Raw genomic sequence first — 19376 nt, forward strand, 5'->3', positions numbered from 1 at the left:
GATTCATCAGCCACACAGCAGCCCATAAATTACCTACTGAACATTTTTCTGGCAAAAGAGTCCTCGATCTTGAACAATCAAAACACACTCATAGACTCTAGATTCTGATGTTTCTTCAGCCATGCAGTATTTCAGATTTGACTTATTGAACATATTTCTGACTGAAGCGTGATTGATCTTGAACTCTCTATTAATGATTATCGACTCTTTCAGGTAGTAGTACATCAGCCAGACAATTGTCCATATTTCACTGTTGAACATATTTCTGGTCCAAGAGTCCATGAACTTGAACTTTCCATACCAGAATCATCCTACTGAAAATATTACTGGCCAAAGAGTCCTCGATCTTGAACTTTCTACTAATAGACTCCTTCTGATGCTTCATAAGCCCTTTAAAAGTCCAAATCTGACCTATTGAACTTATTTGTGGTCAATGGGTCTGTTACGACCCTGCGTTCTACTTGCTCGCCTGCGGGTGGCGGTGTTCTTCTTGGAGAGCGTGGGAGATCGCACACCCCTGTTACCTGTTCACCACTTAATTGTGAGGAGGATAAAACACTGGATTCAAACAGTCCTCTTCACTTCGTCCAGGGGATTGACGGCCTCTGGAGAAGTCACTTGTTTTGCTGAACCTTTATTTGTTTACAACCCATACCAACCTTTTTCTCCCCCCCCCATCTGGATTATGATTTACCCCTTTGATTTTGAACCCTAGACTTTGTTATATTAAGTTACTGGTATTTTTGAAGACCAATAAAATCTTGCAAGTCATTCTCAGTGTACTTGTATACTTTATGTACGGTCGAAACGAGCTGGCCGTAACATAAATTGGGGATCTCGACCGGGATCCTATGGGGATAGGAAACGTTGGTAAGTATGGGTTGTATGTGTGTATGTTTTTGTGAATGGTTACCTTTTATAAATGAGAAACTCTGGTTAGTTAGAGTGTTTCCAGCTGGATTGTGAATTCAATCCTTCCGACGGAGCACTGTTTGTTGTTTTGTTTTGTTATTTTGCCTTTCTTGTTTTTGGAGGTTATCCTGGGTGGAGACTAACTCTCTGTAGGGGGTACGCTTCCGGACTTTCAGTTTGACTGATTGTCGCGGAGCTCAGCGTTTAATGTCGCCCCGAGCCCGGTACATCTCTGAAGACCAGGTAGGATTTAGTTAGTGTTTTCTGAGTTAGGAGCTGGAGTTTTCTCATATTGTAAACGGACAATCCATTCTACAAAAATACATAAAGGTAAATCGTTGCATTTGTGTGTATAGTGCGGTTTATTTTCGCGCTTACACTGTGTTTTGACTTGTGGGAAGTCTTTGGACATTTTGTGAATGAGTATAGGTTGCGTAATACGGTGACGTAGTTTCTCTTCGAAGCAGTGATTTGTGGGAGTTGTATTTTTGGTAAACAGTGTCTCACGTGTGTGATTTAGTGGTTTCGTTTGTGTTATTGTAGGTATACACATACGAATAAAATGTCTTCGGTGCTCGAAGATTTCTTTGCGTGTCCCTCAGAAGCTTTGCTTGAGAGTTGTACAAAGGAGCAGTTGGTGCAAATCGCCGAACGCTTCAGTGTCGATCTTACTTCTCAAGAGAAGAGGCTGAAGGAAACTATCGTGACTATTTTGAAGCGATCACTTGCTGATAGAGGAGTTTTAGAGGTAGGCGCTGAGTTTATTCCCAGTGAATCGTTTGTGTCTACTCCTCTTGATGTTGACGAAAGTGAGAGAAAATTTCCAGATATGTCATTGCAGGAGAAGCAGTTGTATTTGGATGCAGTGAAAATCCGCACTGAGCGTGAGGATCGCGCTGCGAAGGAGAGAGCGCTAGAGAGAGAGTTCGCTGCGAGAGAATTAGAACAGCAATTAACTGTGCGAAAACTGGAACTTGAGTTAGAGAAGGAACGGGATGAAAGAGCGTTTCAGTTAGAGAGAGATCGGGATGAGAGAGTGTTTCAGTTAAAAAAGCTGGAGTTGGAGTTAGCAGCAAAGACAGCTGAAGATTCACAAGCGAATGTGCCTCCTGTTCCACGGCTTGACAATGCAGGTGAACCTGTGTTTGATGTTCACAGGAATATGAGATTGGTGCCGCCATTTTCTGAAAAGGAAGTGGATAAATATTTCTATCACTTTGAACGTGTTGCTTTGTCCATGAAATGGCCGAAGGGCTTTTGGACTTTATTGCTGCAGTGTGTGTTCACAGGTAAAGCTCAGGAAGTTTATTCTGCACTCTCACTGGAACAGAGTGGTGAGTATGATGTTGTGAAATCTGCTGTGTTGCATGCATATGAACTCGTGCCTGAGGCATATCGTCAAAAATTTAGGAATTTGACTAAAGTTGATGAATGTACTCATGTTGAATTTGCAAGAGAAAAAGAGAACTTATTTGATCGTTGGTGCACTTCAATGAAAGTTACAACTAAAGAGCAGTTAAGAGAATTAGTGCTCTTAGAGGAGTTTAAACATTGTGTTCCTCGTGCTGTAGCTATGCATCTCACTGAACACAAGGTGAATACACTTTCTGAAGCTGCTATCATGGCTGATGAATTTGTGTTAACCCATCGTGGGTCATTCAGTTCAGTCGGTCTTAAAACCAACGATGTGAGTAAGTCTAAGTTTTACTTTCAACCTAAGACAAAGTCTCCTGTGCTGAGTAGGAATGTTAGAGCGACAGTTGCTGAACATTCTAGTAAATCGGCACTTTCTCGAGACATGGTTTGCTTTTATTGTAAAAAGCCTGGTCATAAAATATCTGACTGTCTTATTCTGAAGAAGAAAGAAAGATGGTCGAAACCTGTTGCTTTGGTTTCTACTTCGCCATTCATTGTTGATACTCTTGATGAGAAAGATCGTCATTTATCTAGTTCTAGTGATAAATCTGTTGATCAGTGTATAACTTCCTCTGTTGATTATACACCATTTATCACTGAAGGAAATGTGTCATTGTCTGGTTCAAACGAAACGGTGCCAGTACGTCTTCTTCGAGATACGGGAGCCGCGCAGTCGTTTCTTTTAGAAGGGATTTTGCCATTAACTTCTGAAACTGCTACTGGAACTCATGTATTAGTGCGAGGTTTTGAGATGGGGTTTGTTGAAGTGCCTTTGCATCGAATCCATCTTTCCTCTGCTATTGTAACTGGTGATGTAGTAGTTGGCGTTCGTTCTGCACTTCCAGTCCCTGGGATTACATTTATTCTGGGAAATGATTTAGCTGGTGGGAATGTTTGGGGACGGAGTGGTGTGGCAGCTCCGCCCATAATAGCATGTACACCTAGGAAACCTGATGTTGATAATTGTAGAGAATTTCCTGATTTGTTTCCAGCTTGTGCAGTTACTCGATCAATGGCTAAACCATTATCTGAAAATCAAGTTGAAGTTCCACTGCATGACACTTTCTTTTATACTGTTAATTCAGGTGAGCTAGGATCTGATGGGTCTAAATGTCCTGAGCAGAGAGACCTGAAGTCCTGTCCTTCGTTGTCTTCTGACCAGAAAGATTCAACAGTGCTGCAAAGTGAATCTGCTGAAACATCTGAGGTTCTATCCACTCTTGAAAAACCCAATGTGGATCTCTCTGATGTTGATGACTATTCTTTGACTTCTTTGTTACAGATCTCTCGAGAGGATTTAATTCGAGCTCAACAGAGCGATGACACTCTTAAACCTTTATTCTCTGCAGCAGGGTCTAAGTGTTCTGATGCTCTGTCCTCTTCGTACTTTCTTGATGATGGTCTGCTTTGTCGGACAGTGGTCCTGCATAAAGATGTTTCTCTAGAACCTAAAACTCAGATTGTGATTCCTTTTACAGTGAGAGACTCTGTGTTGAATTTGGCTCATCAAGGACTTGCTGGTCATACCGGAGTTCGTAAAACGTACGATCGGGTCTTGCGGCAGTTCTATTGGCCTAAAGTCAAACGAGATGTGGCCAAACATATTCGATCTTGTCATACATGCCAGATCACCGGTAAGCCAAATCAAAAAGTGCCTGTTGCTCCTTTGCAGCCTATCTCCGTCGTTTCCACTCCTTTCGAGCATTTGATAATTGACTGTGTTGGTCCTTTGCCCCGGTCTAAGGCTGGTCATCAATACCTTCTAACTGTTATGTGCCAGACTACTCGTTATCCTGCAGCTTATCCGTTAAGGTCCATCACTACAAAATCTGTCTTGAAGGCCCTCACTAATTTTATGTCAACCTTTGGAATACCCAAAGTTATTCAATCCGATCAGGGTTCGAACTTTATGTCAAAACAGTTCTCAAAAGCCCTGCGTCAACTTCGAGTACACCACAATATTTCTAGTGCCTATCATCCACAGAGTCAAGGAGTTCTTGAGAGGTTTCATCAAACCCTGAAGTCCCTTTTGAGGTCATATTGTGTGGAACTCGATGCGGATTGGGAAGAAGGTCTGCCGTGGATGTTATTAGCGATACGTGAGGTAATCCAAGAAAGCCTTGGGTTTAGCCCAAATGAATTGGTGTTCGGACATGAAGTGCGAGGACCTACGGCTGCGTTAGCTGAGGAGTGGCGAACGTTTAAACCTTCTGAGAACATTTCAGATTATGTGAGTGGATTCCGACGTAGGTTGTATGAGGCACGAGCTCTCGCTAAAAAGAAGTTGAGTAAGTCTCAAATAAAAATGCAGCAACATTTTGACAGAAAAGCTAAGTTGAGAGAGTTTCAGGTGGGAGATCAAGTACTGGCTTTGCTGCCTCTACCTGCCAACCCATTTCAGGCTAAATTTACAGGCCCCTACAGTGTAGCTAAACGCCTTTCAGATAACAATTACTTGTTGAATACTCCTGACCGGAGGAAAAAAGTACAAGTCTGTCACAGTAACCTGTTGAAATTGTATATAGCTCCTGTTCGTTCTGTTACTGTTAATGTGGTAAACTCTTGTGACTCTTTTCCAGAATCTTCTCCTCTCTTTCGAAGCACGAGTGGGGATTCTTTAGAGAATGCTGATGAAGATGAGAGTTTTCTTTCTCGGGAAAAGGTCGACGGGCGACTTAAAAACTCTGAGATTCTTCTTAACCTGTCCTCTCATCTTTCTTATCTGAACGAGAAGGAGAGGAGTGATGTCACTGAGTTGGTGATGTCATTTCCCTCTCTTTTCCTTGATGTTCCTGGTCGCACTTCTGTCATAGAACATGATATCGACGTAGGAACCTCATGTCCAGTTAAACAGAAAGCCTATCGACTCAACCGTATACTGTATGGAATGTCAGGATGTGAGGCATATCTTGATGACATCGTGCGGTATAGTTCCTCCTGGTCTGAGTATCTCAACCAGATTAAAGAACTGTTTCCTCGTTTAGCAAAGGCTAATCTTAGGAAAGGAAAAGATAATGTTATAGCTGACACACTTTCCAGAGCGTAACATCATTTCTACGTTGTTTGTTCCTTTTCTTCGCATCTCTAGGGCCCAGAGGTGTTGAAGAATGAAGAGAGGATGACGTTCCTTTGGACCATCAGAACTTTTATTGTGTTCGTTCTGGGTAGTGTTTAACTGTCTTTTTCTTTGTCATTTTAGATTCGTTGCCGAATCTTTCTTTTTAGGAGGGAGGTGTTACGACCCTGCGTTCTACTTGCTCGCCTGCGGGTGGCGGTGTTCTTCTTGGAGAGCGTGGGAGATCGCACACCCCTGTTACCTGTTCACCACTTAATTGTGAGGAGGATAAAACACTGGATTCAAACAGTCCTCTTCACTTCGTCCAGGGGATTGACGGCCTCTGGAGAAGTCACTTGTTTTGCTGAACCTTTATTTGTTTACAACCCATACCAACCTTTTTCTCCCCCCCCATCTGGATTATGATTTACCCCTTTGATTTTGAACCCTAGACTTTGTTATATTAAGTTACTGGTATTTTTGAAGACCAATAAAATCTTGCAAGTCATTCTCAGTGTACTTGTATACTTTATGTACGGTCGAAACGAGCTGGCCGTAACAGGGTCCTCAAAAGGTTTTAAGCGATATAAACTCATAGACTTATTCTGATGTTAAATCAGTAATACAGAGGCCCCTTTTTGAACTACTGAACATATTTCTGGCATTAGAGTCTATGAACTTGAACTTTCTATACATACTCGTTGACTCCTTTTGAGGTTATGTCAGCCATAAAGAAGTCCATATTTGACCCAAGGAATATATTTCTGGTCCAAGAGTCCATGAACTTGAACTTTCCACACCAGAATCGACCTACTGAAAATATTATTGGCCAAAGAGATCTTGAACTTGAACTTTCTATACATACTCGTTGACTCCTTTTAAGGTTATGTCACCCATAAAGAAGTCCATAATTGACCCAAGGAATATATTTCTGGCCAAAGAGTCCTCAATCTTGAACTTTCTATATAGACTCCTCCTGATGCTCCATAAGCCGTATAGAAGTTCATATCTGACCTATTGAACTTATTTCTGGTCAAAGGGTCCTCAAAAGGTTTTAAGCGATATAAACTTGCGATCAATTTGATGTTAAATCGGTACTACAGAGGTCCCTTTTTGAACAGATGAACATATTTCTGACTTAAGAGTTCTTGAACTTTAACTTCCATATATCCAGATTGACTTCTTGCGATGTTATAGTAGCAAGACAGGCTATAATTGACCTGCTGAAAATATTTCTGGTAAAACAGTTCTCGATTTTGAACTTTTTATACATGCTCATAGACTCCTTATGATGATTCATCAGCCACACAGCAGCCCATAAATTACCTACTGAACATTTTTCTGGCAAAAGAGTCCTTGATCTTGAACAATCAAAACACACTCATAGACTCTAGATTCTGATGTTTCTTCAGCCATGCAGTATTTCAGATTTGACTTATTGAACATATTTCTGACTGAATCGTGATTGATCTTAAACTCTCTATTAATGATTATCGACTCTTTCAGGTAGTAGTACATCAGCCAGACAATTGTCCATATTTAACTATTGAACATATTTCTGGTCCAAGAGTCCATGAACTTGAACTTTCCATACCAGAATCGACCTACTGAAAATATTACTGGCCAAAGAGTCCTCGATCTTGAACTTTCTACTTATAGACTCCTTCTGATGCTTCATAAGCACTTTAAAAGTCCAAATCTGACCTATTGAACTTATAGAAGCGTGATTGATCTTGAACTCTCTATTAATGATTATAGACTTTTTCAGGTAGTAGTACATCTGGTCAATGGGTCCTCAAAAGGTTTTAAGCGATATAAACTCATAGACTTATTCTGATGTTAAATCAGTAATACAGAGGCCCCTTTTTGAACTAAACATATTTCTGGCCTAAGAGTTTATTAACTTGAACTTTCTATACATACTCGTTGACTCCTTTTGAGGTTATGTCAGCCATAAAGAAGTCCATATTTGACCCAAGGAATATATTTCTGGCCAAAGATTCCTCAATCTTGAACTTTATATATAGACTCCTGATGTTCCATAAGCCGTATAGAAGTTCATATCTGACCTATTGAACTTATTTCTGGTCAAAGGGTCCTCAAAAGGTTTTAAGCGAGATAAACTTATAGACTCATTCTGATGTTAAATCGGTTATACAGAGGCCCCTTTTTGGACTGATGAACATATTTCTGACCTAAGAGTTCTTGAACTTTAACTTACTATAATATATACAGATTGACTTCTTGCGATGTTATATTAGCCAGACAGGAGTCCATAACTGAAAATATTTCTGGTAAAACAGTCGTCGATTTTGAACTTTCTATACATACTCATTGACATTGCCATGCAGTATTTCAGATTTGACATACTGAACATATTTCTGACTGAAGCGTGATTGATCTTGAACTCTCTATTAATGATTATAGACTCTTTCAGGTAGTAGTACATCAGCCAGACAATTGTCAATATTTCACTATTGAACATATTTCTGGTCCAAGAGTCCATGAACTTTAACTTTCCATACCAGAATCGACCTACTGAAAATATTACTGGCCAAAGAGATCTTGAACTTGAACTTTCTATACATACTCGTTGACTCCTTTTAAGGTTATGTCAGCCATAAAGAAGTCCATAATTGACCCAAGGAATATATTTCTGGCCAAAGAGTCCTCAATCTTGAACTTTCTATATAGACTCCTCCTGATGCTCCATAAGCCGTATAGAAGTCCATATTGAACTTATTTCTGGTCAAAGGGTCCTCAAAAGGTTTTAAGCGATATAAACTTGCGATCATTCTGATGTTAAATTGGTACTACAGAGGTCCCTTTTTGAACAGATGAACATATTTCTGACTTAAGAGTTCTTGAACTTTAACTTCCATATATACAGATTGACTTCTTGCGATGTTATAGTAGCCAGACAGGCTATAATTTACCCGCTGAAAAAATTTCTGGTAAAACAGTCCTCGATTTTGAACTTTTTATACATGCTCATAGACTCCTTATGATGATTCATCAGCCACACAGCAGCCCATAAATTACCTACTGAAAATTTTTCTGGCAAAAGAGTCCTCGATCTTGAACAATCAAAACACACTCATAGACTCTAGAATCTGATGTTTCTTCAGCCATGCAGTATTTCAGATTTGACTTATTGAACATATTTCTGACTGAAGCGTCATTGATCTTGAACTCTCTATTAATGATTATAGACTTTTTCAGGTAGTAGTACATCAGCCAGACAATTGTCCATATTTCACTATTGAACATATTTCTGGTCCAAGAGTCCATGAACTTGCACTTTCCATACCAGAATCGACCTTCTGAAAATATTACTGGCCAAAGAGTCCTTGATCTTGAACTTTCTACTTATAGACTCCTTCTGATGCTTCATAAGCCCTTTAAAAGTCCAAATCTGACCTATTGAACTTATTTCTGGTCAATGGGTCCTCAAAAGGTTTTAAGCGATATAAACTCATAGACTTATTCTGATGTTAAATCAGTAATACAGAGGCCCCTTTTTGAACTACTGAACATATTTCTGGCCTAAGAGTTTATTAACTTGAACTTTCTATACATACTCGTTGACTCCTTTTGAGGTTATGTCAGCCATAAAGAAGTCCATATTTGACCCAAGGAATATATTTCTGGCCAAAGATTCCTCAATCTTGAACTTTATATATAGACTCCTGATGTTCCATAAGCCGTATAGAAGTTCATATCTGACCTATTGAACTTATTTCTGGTCAAAGGGTCCTCAAAAGGTTTTAAGCGAGATAAACTTATAGACTCATTCTGATGTTAAATCGGTTATACAGAGGCCCCTTTTTGGACTGATGAACATATTTCTGACCTAAGAGTTCTTGAACTTTAACTTACTATAATATATACAGATTGACTTCTTGCGATGTTATATTAGCCAGACAGGAGTCCATAACTGAAAATATTTCTGGTAAAACAGTCGTCGATTTTGAACTTTCTATACATACTCATTGACATTGCCATGCAGTATTTCAGATTTGACATACTGAACATATTTCTGACTGAAGCGTGATTGATCTTGAACTCTCTATTAATGATTATAGACTCTTTCAGGTAGTAGTACATCAGCCAGACAATTGTCAATATTTCACTATTGAACATATTTCTGGTCCAAGAGTCCATGAACTTTAACTTTCCATACCAGAATCGACCTACTGAAAATATTACTGGCCAAAGAGATCTTGAACTTGAACTTTCTATACATACTCGTTGACTCCTTTTAAGGTTATGTCAGCCATAAAGAAGTCCATAATTGACCCAAGGAATATATTTCTGGCCAAAGAGTCCTCAATCTTGAACTTTCTATATAGACTCCTCCTGATGCTCCATAAGCCGTATAGAAGTCCATATTGAACTTATTTCTGGTCAAAGGGTCCTCAAAAGGTTTTAAGCGATATAAACTTGCGATCATTCTGATGTTAAATTGGTACTACAGAGGTCCCTTTTTGAACAGATGAACATATTTCTGACTTAAGAGTTCTTGAACTTTAACTTCCATATATACAGATTGACTTCTTGCGATGTTATAGTAGCCAGACAGGCGATAATTGACCCGCTGAAAATATTTCTGGTAAAACAGTCCTCGATTTTGAACTTTTTATACATGCTCATAGACTCCTTATGATGATTCATCAGCCACACAGCAGCCCATAAATTACCTACTGAAAATTTTTCTGGCAAAAGAGTCCTCGATCTTGAACAATCAAAACACACTCATAGACTCTAGAATCTGATGTTTCTTCAGCCATGCAGTATTTCAGATTTGACTTATTGAACATATTTCTGACTGAAGCGTGATTGATCTTGAACTCTCTATTAATGATTATAGACTTTTTCAGGTAGTAGTACATTAGCCAGACAATTGTCCATATTTCACTATTGAACATATTTCTGGTCCAAGAGTCCATGAACTTGTACTTTCCATACCAGAATCGACCTTCTGAAAATATTACTGGCCAAAGGAGTCCTTGATCTTGAACTTTCTACTTATAGACTCCTTCTGATGCTTCATAAGCCCTATAAAAGTCCAAATCTGACCTATTGAACTTATTTCTGGTCAATGGGTCCTCAAAAGGTTTTAAGCGATATAAACTCATAGACTTATTCTGATGTTAAATCAGTAATACAGAGGCCCCTTTTTGAACTACTGAACATATTTCTGGCCTAAGAGTTTATGAACTTTAACTTACTATAATATATACAGATTGACTTCTTGCGATGTTATATTAGCCAGACAGGAGTCCATAACTGAAAATATTTCTGGTAAAACAGTCCTTGATTTTGAACTTTCTATACATCCTCATTGACATTGCCATGCAGTATTTCAGATTTGACATACTGAATATATTTCTGACTGAAGCGTGATTGATCTTGAACTCTCTATTAATGATTATAGACTCTTTCAGGTAGTAGTACATCAGCCAGACAATTGTCCACATTTCACTATTGAACATATTTCTGGTCCAAGAGTCCATGAACTTTAACTTTCCATACCAGAATCGACCTACTGAAAATATTACTGGCCAAAGAGATCTTGAACTTGAACTTTCTATACATACTCGTTGACTCCTTTTAAGGTTATGTCAGCAATAAAGAAGTCCAAAATTGACCCAAGGAATATATTTCTGGCCAAAGAGTCCTCAATCTTGAACTTTCTATATAGACTCCTCCTGATGCTCCATAAGCCGTATAGAAGTTCATATCTGACCTATTGAACTTATTTCTGGTCAAAGGGTCCTCAAAAGGTTTTAAGCGAGATAAACTTATAGACTCATTCTGATGTTAAATCGGTTATACAGAGGCCCCTTTTTGAACTGATGAACATATTTCTGACCTAAGAGTTCTTGAACTTTAACTTACTATAATATATACAGATTGACTTCTTGCTATGTTATATTAGCCAGACAGGAGTCCATAACTGAAAATATTTCTGGTAAAACAGTCCTCGATTTTGAACTTTCTATACATATTGACATTGCCATGCAGTATTTCAGATTTGACATACTGAACATATTTCTGACTGAAATAAAGATTGAAATAAGAAGAAATAAGAATAAAGAATAAAGAAGAAATAAAGACAAGATTGATCTTGAACTCTCTATTAATGATTATAGACTCTTTCAGGTAGTAGTACATCAGCCAGACAATTGTCCATATTTCACTATTGAACATATTTCTGGTCCAAGAGTCCATGAACTTTAACTTTCCATACCAGAATCGACCTACTGAAAATATTATTGGCCAAAGAGATCTTGAACTTGAACTTTCTATACATACTCGTTGACTCCTTTTAAGGTTATGTCACCCATAAAGAAGTCCATAATTGACCCAAGGAATATATTTCTGGCCAAAGAGTCCTCAATCTTGAACTTTCTATATAGACTCCTCCTGATGCTCCATAAGCCGTATAGAAGTCCATATTGAACTTTCCATACCAGAATCGAGCTACTGAAAATATTACTTGCCATAGAGTCCTCGATCTTGAACTTTCTACTTATAGACTCCTTCTGATGCTTCATAAGCACTTTAAAAGTCCAAATCTGACCTATTGAACTTATAGAATCGTGATTGATCTTGATCTCTCTATTAATGATTAGACTTTTTCAGGTAGTAGTACATCTGGTCAATGGGTCCTCAAAAGGTTTTAAGCGATATAAACTCATAGACTTATTCTGATGTTAAATCAGTAATACAGAGGCCCCTTTTTAAACTACTGAACATATTTCTGGCCTAAGAGTTCTTGAACTTGAACTTTCTATACATACTCGTTGACTCCTTTTGAGGTTACGTCAGCCATAAAGAAGTCCATATTTGACCCAAGGAATATATTTCTGGCCAAAGAGTCCTCAATCTTGAACTTTCTATATAGACTCCTCCTGATGCTCCATAAGCCGTATAGAAGTTCATATCTGACCTATTGAACTTATTTCTAGTCAAAGGGTCCTCAAAAGGTTTTAAGCGATATAAACTTGCGATCAATTTGATGTTAAATCGGTACTACAGAGGTCCCTTTTTGAACAGATGAACATATTTCTGACTTAAGAGTTCTTGAACTTTAACTTCCATATATCCAGATTGACTTCTTGTGATGTTATAGTAGCAAGACAGGCTATAATTGACCCGCTGAAAATATTTCTGGTAAAACAGTTCTCGATTTTGAACTTTTTATACATGCTCATAGACTCCTTATGATGATTCATCAGCCACACAGCAGCCCATAAATTACCTACTGAACATTTTTCTGGCAAAAGAGTCCTCGATCTTGAACAATCAAAACACACTCATAGACTCTAGATTCTGATGTTTCTTCAGCCATGCAGTATTTCAGATTTGACTTATTGAACATATTTCTGACTGAAGCGTGATTGATCTTGAACTCTCTATTAATGATTATCGACTCTTTCAGGTAGTAGTACATCAGCCAGACAATTGTCCATATTTCACTGTTGAACATATTTCTGGTCCAAGAGTCCATGAACTTGGACTTTCCATACCAGAATCATCCTACTGAAAATATTACTGGCCAAAGAGTCCTCGATCTTGAACTTTCTACTAATAGACTCCTTCTGATGCTTCATAAGCCCTTTAAAAGTCCAAATCTGACCTATTGAACTTATTTGTGGTCAATGGGTCCTCAAAAGGTTTTAAGCGATATAAACTCATAGACTTATTCTGATGTTAAATCAGTAATACAGAGGCCCCTTTTTGAACTACTGAACATATTTCTGGCATTAGAGTCTATGAACTTCAACTTTCTATACATACTCGTTGACTCCTTTTGAGGTTATGTCAGCCATAAAGAAGTCCATATTTGACCCAAGGAATATATTTCTGGTCCAAGAGTCCATGAACTTGAACTTTCCACACCAGAATCGACCTACTGAAAATATTATTGGCCAAAGAGATCTTGAACTTGAACTTTCTATACATACTCCTTGACTCCTTTTAAGGTTATGTCACCCATAAAGAAGTCCATAATTGACCCAAGGAATATATTTCTGGCCAAAGAGTCCTCAATCTTGAACTTTCTATATAGACTCCTCCTGATGCTCCATAAGCCGTATAGAAGTTCATATCTGACCTATTGAACTTATTTCTGGTCAAAGGGTCCTCAAAAGGTTTTAAGCGATATAAACTTGCGATAAATTTGATGTTAAATCGGTACTACAGAGGTCCCTTTTTGAACAGATGAACATATTTCTGACTTAAGAGTTCTTGAACTTTAACTTCCATATATCCAGATTGACTTCTTGCGATGTTATAGTAGCAAGACAGGCTATAATTGACCCGCTGAAAATATTTCTGGTAAAACAGTTCTCGATTTTGAACTTTTTATACATGCTCATAGACTCCTTATGATGATTCATCAGCCACACAGCAGCCCATAAATTACCTACTGAACATTTTTCTGGCAAAAGAGTCCTCGATCTTGAACAATCAAAACACACTCATAGACTCTAGATTCTGATGTTTCTTCAGCCATGCAGTATTTCAGATTTGACTTATTGTACATATTTCTGACTGAAGCGTGATTGATCTTAAACTCTCTATTAATGATTATCGACTCTTTCAGGTAGTAGTACATCAGCCAGACAATTGTCCATATTTAACTATTGAACATATTTCTGGTCCAAGAGTCCATGAACTTGAACTTTCCATACCAGAATCGACCTACTGAAAATATTACTGGCCAAAGAGTCCTCGATCTTGAACTTTTTACTTATAGACTCCTTCTGATGCTTCATAAGCCCTTTAAAAGTCCAAATCTGACCTATTGAACTTATTTGTGGTCAATGGGTCCTCAAAAGGTTTTAAGCGATATAAACTCATAGACTTATTCTGATGTTAAATCAGTAATACAGAGGCCCCTTTTTGAACGACTGAACATATTTCTGGCATAAGAGTCTATGAACTTGAACTTTCTATACATACTCGTTGACTCCTTTTGAGTTATGTCAGCCATAAAGAAGTCCATATTTGACCCAAGGAATATATTTCTGGTCCAAGAGTCCATGAACTTGAACTTTCCATACCAGAATCGACCTACTGAAAATATTATTGGCCAAAGAGATCTTGAACTTGAACTTTCTATACATACTCGTTGACTCCTTTTAAGGTTATGTCACCCACAAAGAAGTCCATAATTGACCCAAGGAATATATTTCTGGCCAAAGAGTCCTCAATCTTGAACTTTCTATATAGACTCCTCCTGATGCTCCATAAGCCGTATAGAAGTTCATATCTGACCTATTGAACTTATTTCTGGTCAAAGGGTCCTCAAAAGGTTTTAAGCGATATAAACTTGCGATCAATTTGATGTTAAATCGGTACTACAGAGGTCCCTTTTTGAACAGATGAACATATTTCTGACTTAAGAGTTCTTGAACTTTAACTTCCATATATCCAGATTGACTTCTTGCGATGTTATAGTAGCAAGACAGGCTATAATTGACCCGCTGAAAATATTTCTGGTAAAACAGTTCTCGATTTTGAACTTTTTATACATGCTCATAGACTCCTTATGATGATTCATCAGCCACACAGCAGCCCATAAATTACCTACTGAACATTTTTCTGGCAAAAGAGTCCTCGATCTTGAACAATCAAAACACACTCATAGACTCTAGATTCTGATGTTTCTTCAGCCATGCAGTATTTCAGATTTGACTTATTGTACATATTTCTGACTGAAGCGTGATTGATCTTAAACTCTCTATTAATGATTATCGACTCTTTCAGGTAGTAGTACATCAGCCAGACAATTGTCCATATTTAACTATTGAACATATTTCTGGTCCAAGAGTCCATGAACTTGAACTTTCCATACCAGAATCGACCTACTGAAAATATTACTGGCCAAAGAGTCCTCGATCTTGAACTTTCTACTTATAGACTCCTTCTGATGCTTCATAAGCACTTTAAAAGTCCAAATCTGACCTATTGAACTTATAGAAGCGTGATTGATCTTGAACTCTCTATTAATGATTATAGACTTTTTCAGGTAGTAGTACATCTGATCAAAGCGTCCTCAAAAGGTTTTAAGCGATATAAGCTTGCGATCATTCTGATGTTAAATCGGTAATACAGAGGTCCCTTTTTGAACAGATGAACATATTTCTGACTTAAGAGTTCTTGAACTTTAACTTCCATATATACAGATTGACTTCTTGCGATGTTATAGTAGCCAGACAGGCTATAATTTACCCGCTGAAAAAATTTCTGGTAAAACAGTCCTCGATTTTGAACTTTTTATACATGCTCATAGACTCCTTATGATGATTCATCAGCCACACAGCAGCCCATAAATTATCTACTGAACATTTTTCTAGCAAAAGAGTCCTCGATCTTGAACAATCAAAACACACTCACTCTAGAATCTGATGTTTCTTCAGCCATGCAGTATTTCAGATTTCACTTATTGAACATATTTCTGACTGAAGCGTGATTGATCTTGAACTCTCTATTAATGATTATAGACTCTTTCAGGTAGTAGTACATCAGCCAGACAATTGTCCATATTTCACTATTGAACATATTTCTGGTCCAAGAGTCCATGTACTTGAACTTTCCATACCAGAATCGACCTACTGAAAATATTTAGGCCAAAGAGTCCTCGATCTTGAACTTTCTACTTATAGACTCCTTCTGATGCTTCATAAGCCCTTTAAAAGTCCCAATCTGACCTATTGAACTTATTTGTGGTCAATGGGTCCTCAAAAGGTTTTAAGCGATATAAACTCATAGACTTATTCTGATGTTAAATCAGTAATACAGAGGCCCCTTTTTGAACTACTGAACATATTTCTGGCATAAGAGTCTATGAACTTGAACTTTCTATACATACTCGTTGACTCCTTTTGAGGTTAATAAAGAAGTCCATATTTGACCCAAGGAATATATTTCTGGTCCAAGAGTCCATGAACTTGAACTTTCCATATCAGAATCGACCTACTGAAAATATTATTGGCCAAGAGATCTTGAACTTGAACTTTCTATACATACTCGTTGACTCCTTTTAAGGTTATGTCAGCCATAAAGAAGTCCATATTTGACCCAAGGAATATATTTCTGGCCAAAGAGTCCTCAATCTTGAACTTTATATATAGACTCCTCCTGATGCTCCATAAGGCATATAGAAGTCCATATCTGACCTATTGAATTTATTTCTGGTCAAAGGTTCCTCAAAAGGTTTTAAGCGAGATAAACTTATAGACTCATTCTGAGGTTAAATCGGTTATACAGAGGCCCCTTTTTGAACTGATGAACATATTTCAGACCTAAGAGTTCTTGAACTTTAACTTACTATAATATATACAGATTGACTTCTTGCGATGTTATATTAGCCAGACAGGAGTCCATAACTGAAAATATTTCTGGTAAAACAGTCCTCGATTTTGAACTTTCTATACATACTCATTGACATTGCTATGCAGTATTTCAGATTTGACATATTGAACATATTTCTGACTGAAGCGTGATTGATCTTGAACTCTCTATTAATGATTATAGACTCTTTCAGTTAGTAGTACATCAGCCAGACAATTGTCCATATTTCACTATTGAACATATTTCTGGTCCAAGAGTCCATGAACTTGTCCTTTCCATACCAGAATCGACCTACTGACAATATTACTGGCCAAAGAGTCATTTCTGGTCAATGGGTCCTCAAATGGTTTTAAACTATTTAAACTCATAGACTCCTTCTGATGTTAAATCAGCCAGACAGAGGCCCCTTTTTGAACTACTGGACATATTTCTGGCCTAAGATTTTTTGAACATTAACTTACTACATATTCATATTTGACCTACTGAAAATGTTTCTTGCCAAAGAGTACTCGAAACTTGACCTTTTTTATACATACTCTGTGACTCCATCTGATGTTAGGTCAGCTATACAGAAGTCCATAATTGACCCAAGGAACATTTTTCTGGCCAAAGTGTCCTCAATCTTGAACTTTCTATACATACTCATAGTCTCCTTCTGATTTTTCATAAGCCATATATATGTCCATAAATGGCCTATTATTATTTCTGGTCAAAGGTTCCTTAAACGTTTTTAAACTATGTAAAATCATAGACTCCTTCTGATAATAAATCAGCCATACAGAGGTCAAATTTTGACTCTTGAATCAATGTATATGAAGTTAATGTTCTATGGTTCTTTGGCTAAAAATACATTCAGAGGGTCACATAGTGATTTAAGTGATTTATCATCAGAATAAGTCTATCAGTATTCAGTTCGCTAACTTGTGAGGACCCTTTTTGCCAAAAACATTTTCAATTCGCCAGATATGGACACCTATATGGCTTATGACGAATCAGAAAGAGTCTATGAAAGTTTAGATTGAGAAAGTTCAAGATTGAGAACTCTGGCCAGAAATATGTTCTTTGGGCCAACAGTGGACTTCTGTATGGCTGATATAACATAAGAAGAAGTCAATGAGTATGTATAGAAATTTCAAGTTTCGAGTATTCTTTGGCCAGAAAAATGTTAAGTAGGCCAAATATTAAATTTTTCAGGCTGATATATGTATATGCGTATATATGTGTGTATTTATGTGTATATGTATATATGGTCATATGATGTGTATATGTGTGATGTTTTGTCTCTGTTTTAAGGGTGACTTTTTCTTAACATTCTGTCAAGGGTCTACAGATGTAAAATAGCCTTTTAGGCTAATTCTGGCACATTTACATTTATGTTTATTAATGTGCATTGCCCCTGTAAACACAATAAAAATCTCAGTAATATCAAATTAGGTCAAATCTGCAGTAGGTCAAATATGGAATTCTGTCTGCCTGATTTATCATCAGAAGGAGTCTCAAAGCGTATATAATTTAAAAGCATTTGAGGACCCTTTGACCAGAAATATGTTTAATCAGTCAGATATGGACTTCAATAAGAACATCTATATGGCTTATAAAGCATCAAAAGGGGTCTTGTATAGAAAGTTTGAGATCGAGGATTCATTGGCCAGAAAAATGTTCGTTGGGTCAAATATGAACTTCAGTATGGCTTTACATCAGGAGTCAACAAGTATGTGTAGAAAGTTAAAGTTTCGAGTACTCCTTGGCCAGAAATATTTTTAGTAGTTAAAATTTTGACTGGCGTCTGGCTGATCTGAATTTATGGTAAGTTAATCTTTGGCCAGAAATGTGTTCAGCAGGTCAAAAGGAGTCTATAAGTATAGAAAGTTAATGTTAAAAAATGTAATATTAGAAGGAGTTGATAAGTTTATAATAGTAAAGAAAATTCTTTGGACTAAAAATGTTTCAATCGGTCAAATTTGGGACTACTCTCTGCCTGATATAACATTACAAGAAGTCAGTCTGTATGTATAGTGAGATAATGTTCAAGGACTCTGGCAAGAAATATGTTAAGTTGGTCAAAAAATTACTTTTGTATGGCGGATGTAACATCAAAAGGAGTCTGCAAGAATGTATACAAATTTCAATAATTGAGTACTCTAGGGCAAGAAATAAGTTGAGTAGGTCAAAAATGGACAACTGGATGGTTAATATAACATCGCAAAAAGTCAATCTGTATGTATAGTAAGATAATGTTCAAGAACTCTTTGGCCAGAAATATGTTCATTATGTCAAAAAGGGACCACTGTATAGCTGATTTATCATCAGAAGGAGTCTATAAGTTTATTTAGTTTAAAACCTCTTGAGGACCCTTTGACCAGAAATAAATTCGATAGGTCAGATATTGACATCTATATGGCTTATGAAGCATCAGAAGGAGTCTATGAATATGTATAGAAAGTCCAAGATTGAGGACTGTTTTACCAGAAATATTTTCCTTGGGTCAAATATGGACTACTGGCTGGTTAATATAACATAACAAGAAGTCAATCTGTATGTATAGCAAGATAATGTTCAAGAACTCTTTGGCCAGATGTTCATTAGGTCAAAAAGGGGACCTGATGATTTATCATCAGAATGAGTC

The 19376-nt window shown here is 37.4% G+C and overlaps 1 protein-coding gene across 1 annotated transcript; it reads left to right on the plus strand.

Annotated features, from left to right (window-relative positions):
* Window positions 1-1702: 1702 nt before the first annotated feature.
* Window positions 1703-5536, plus strand: LOC306990223 (uncharacterized protein). Its single transcript, XM_079596771.1, has 2 exons — window positions 1703-2599; window positions 4613-5536. The coding sequence occupies exons 1-2, from the start codon at window positions 1742-1744 to the stop codon at window positions 5372-5374; spliced, it is 1620 nt and encodes a 539-aa protein (XP_079452897.1). The 5' UTR covers window positions 1703-1741; the 3' UTR covers window positions 5375-5536.
* The last annotated feature ends 13840 nt before the right edge of the window (window positions 5537-19376 follow it).

This window comes from Phoxinus phoxinus (genome assembly GCF_949152265.1).
Source record: "Phoxinus phoxinus genome assembly, chromosome: 22".
In the NCBI taxonomy this organism is placed as follows: Eukaryota; Metazoa; Chordata; class Actinopteri; order Cypriniformes; family Leuciscidae; genus Phoxinus; species Phoxinus phoxinus.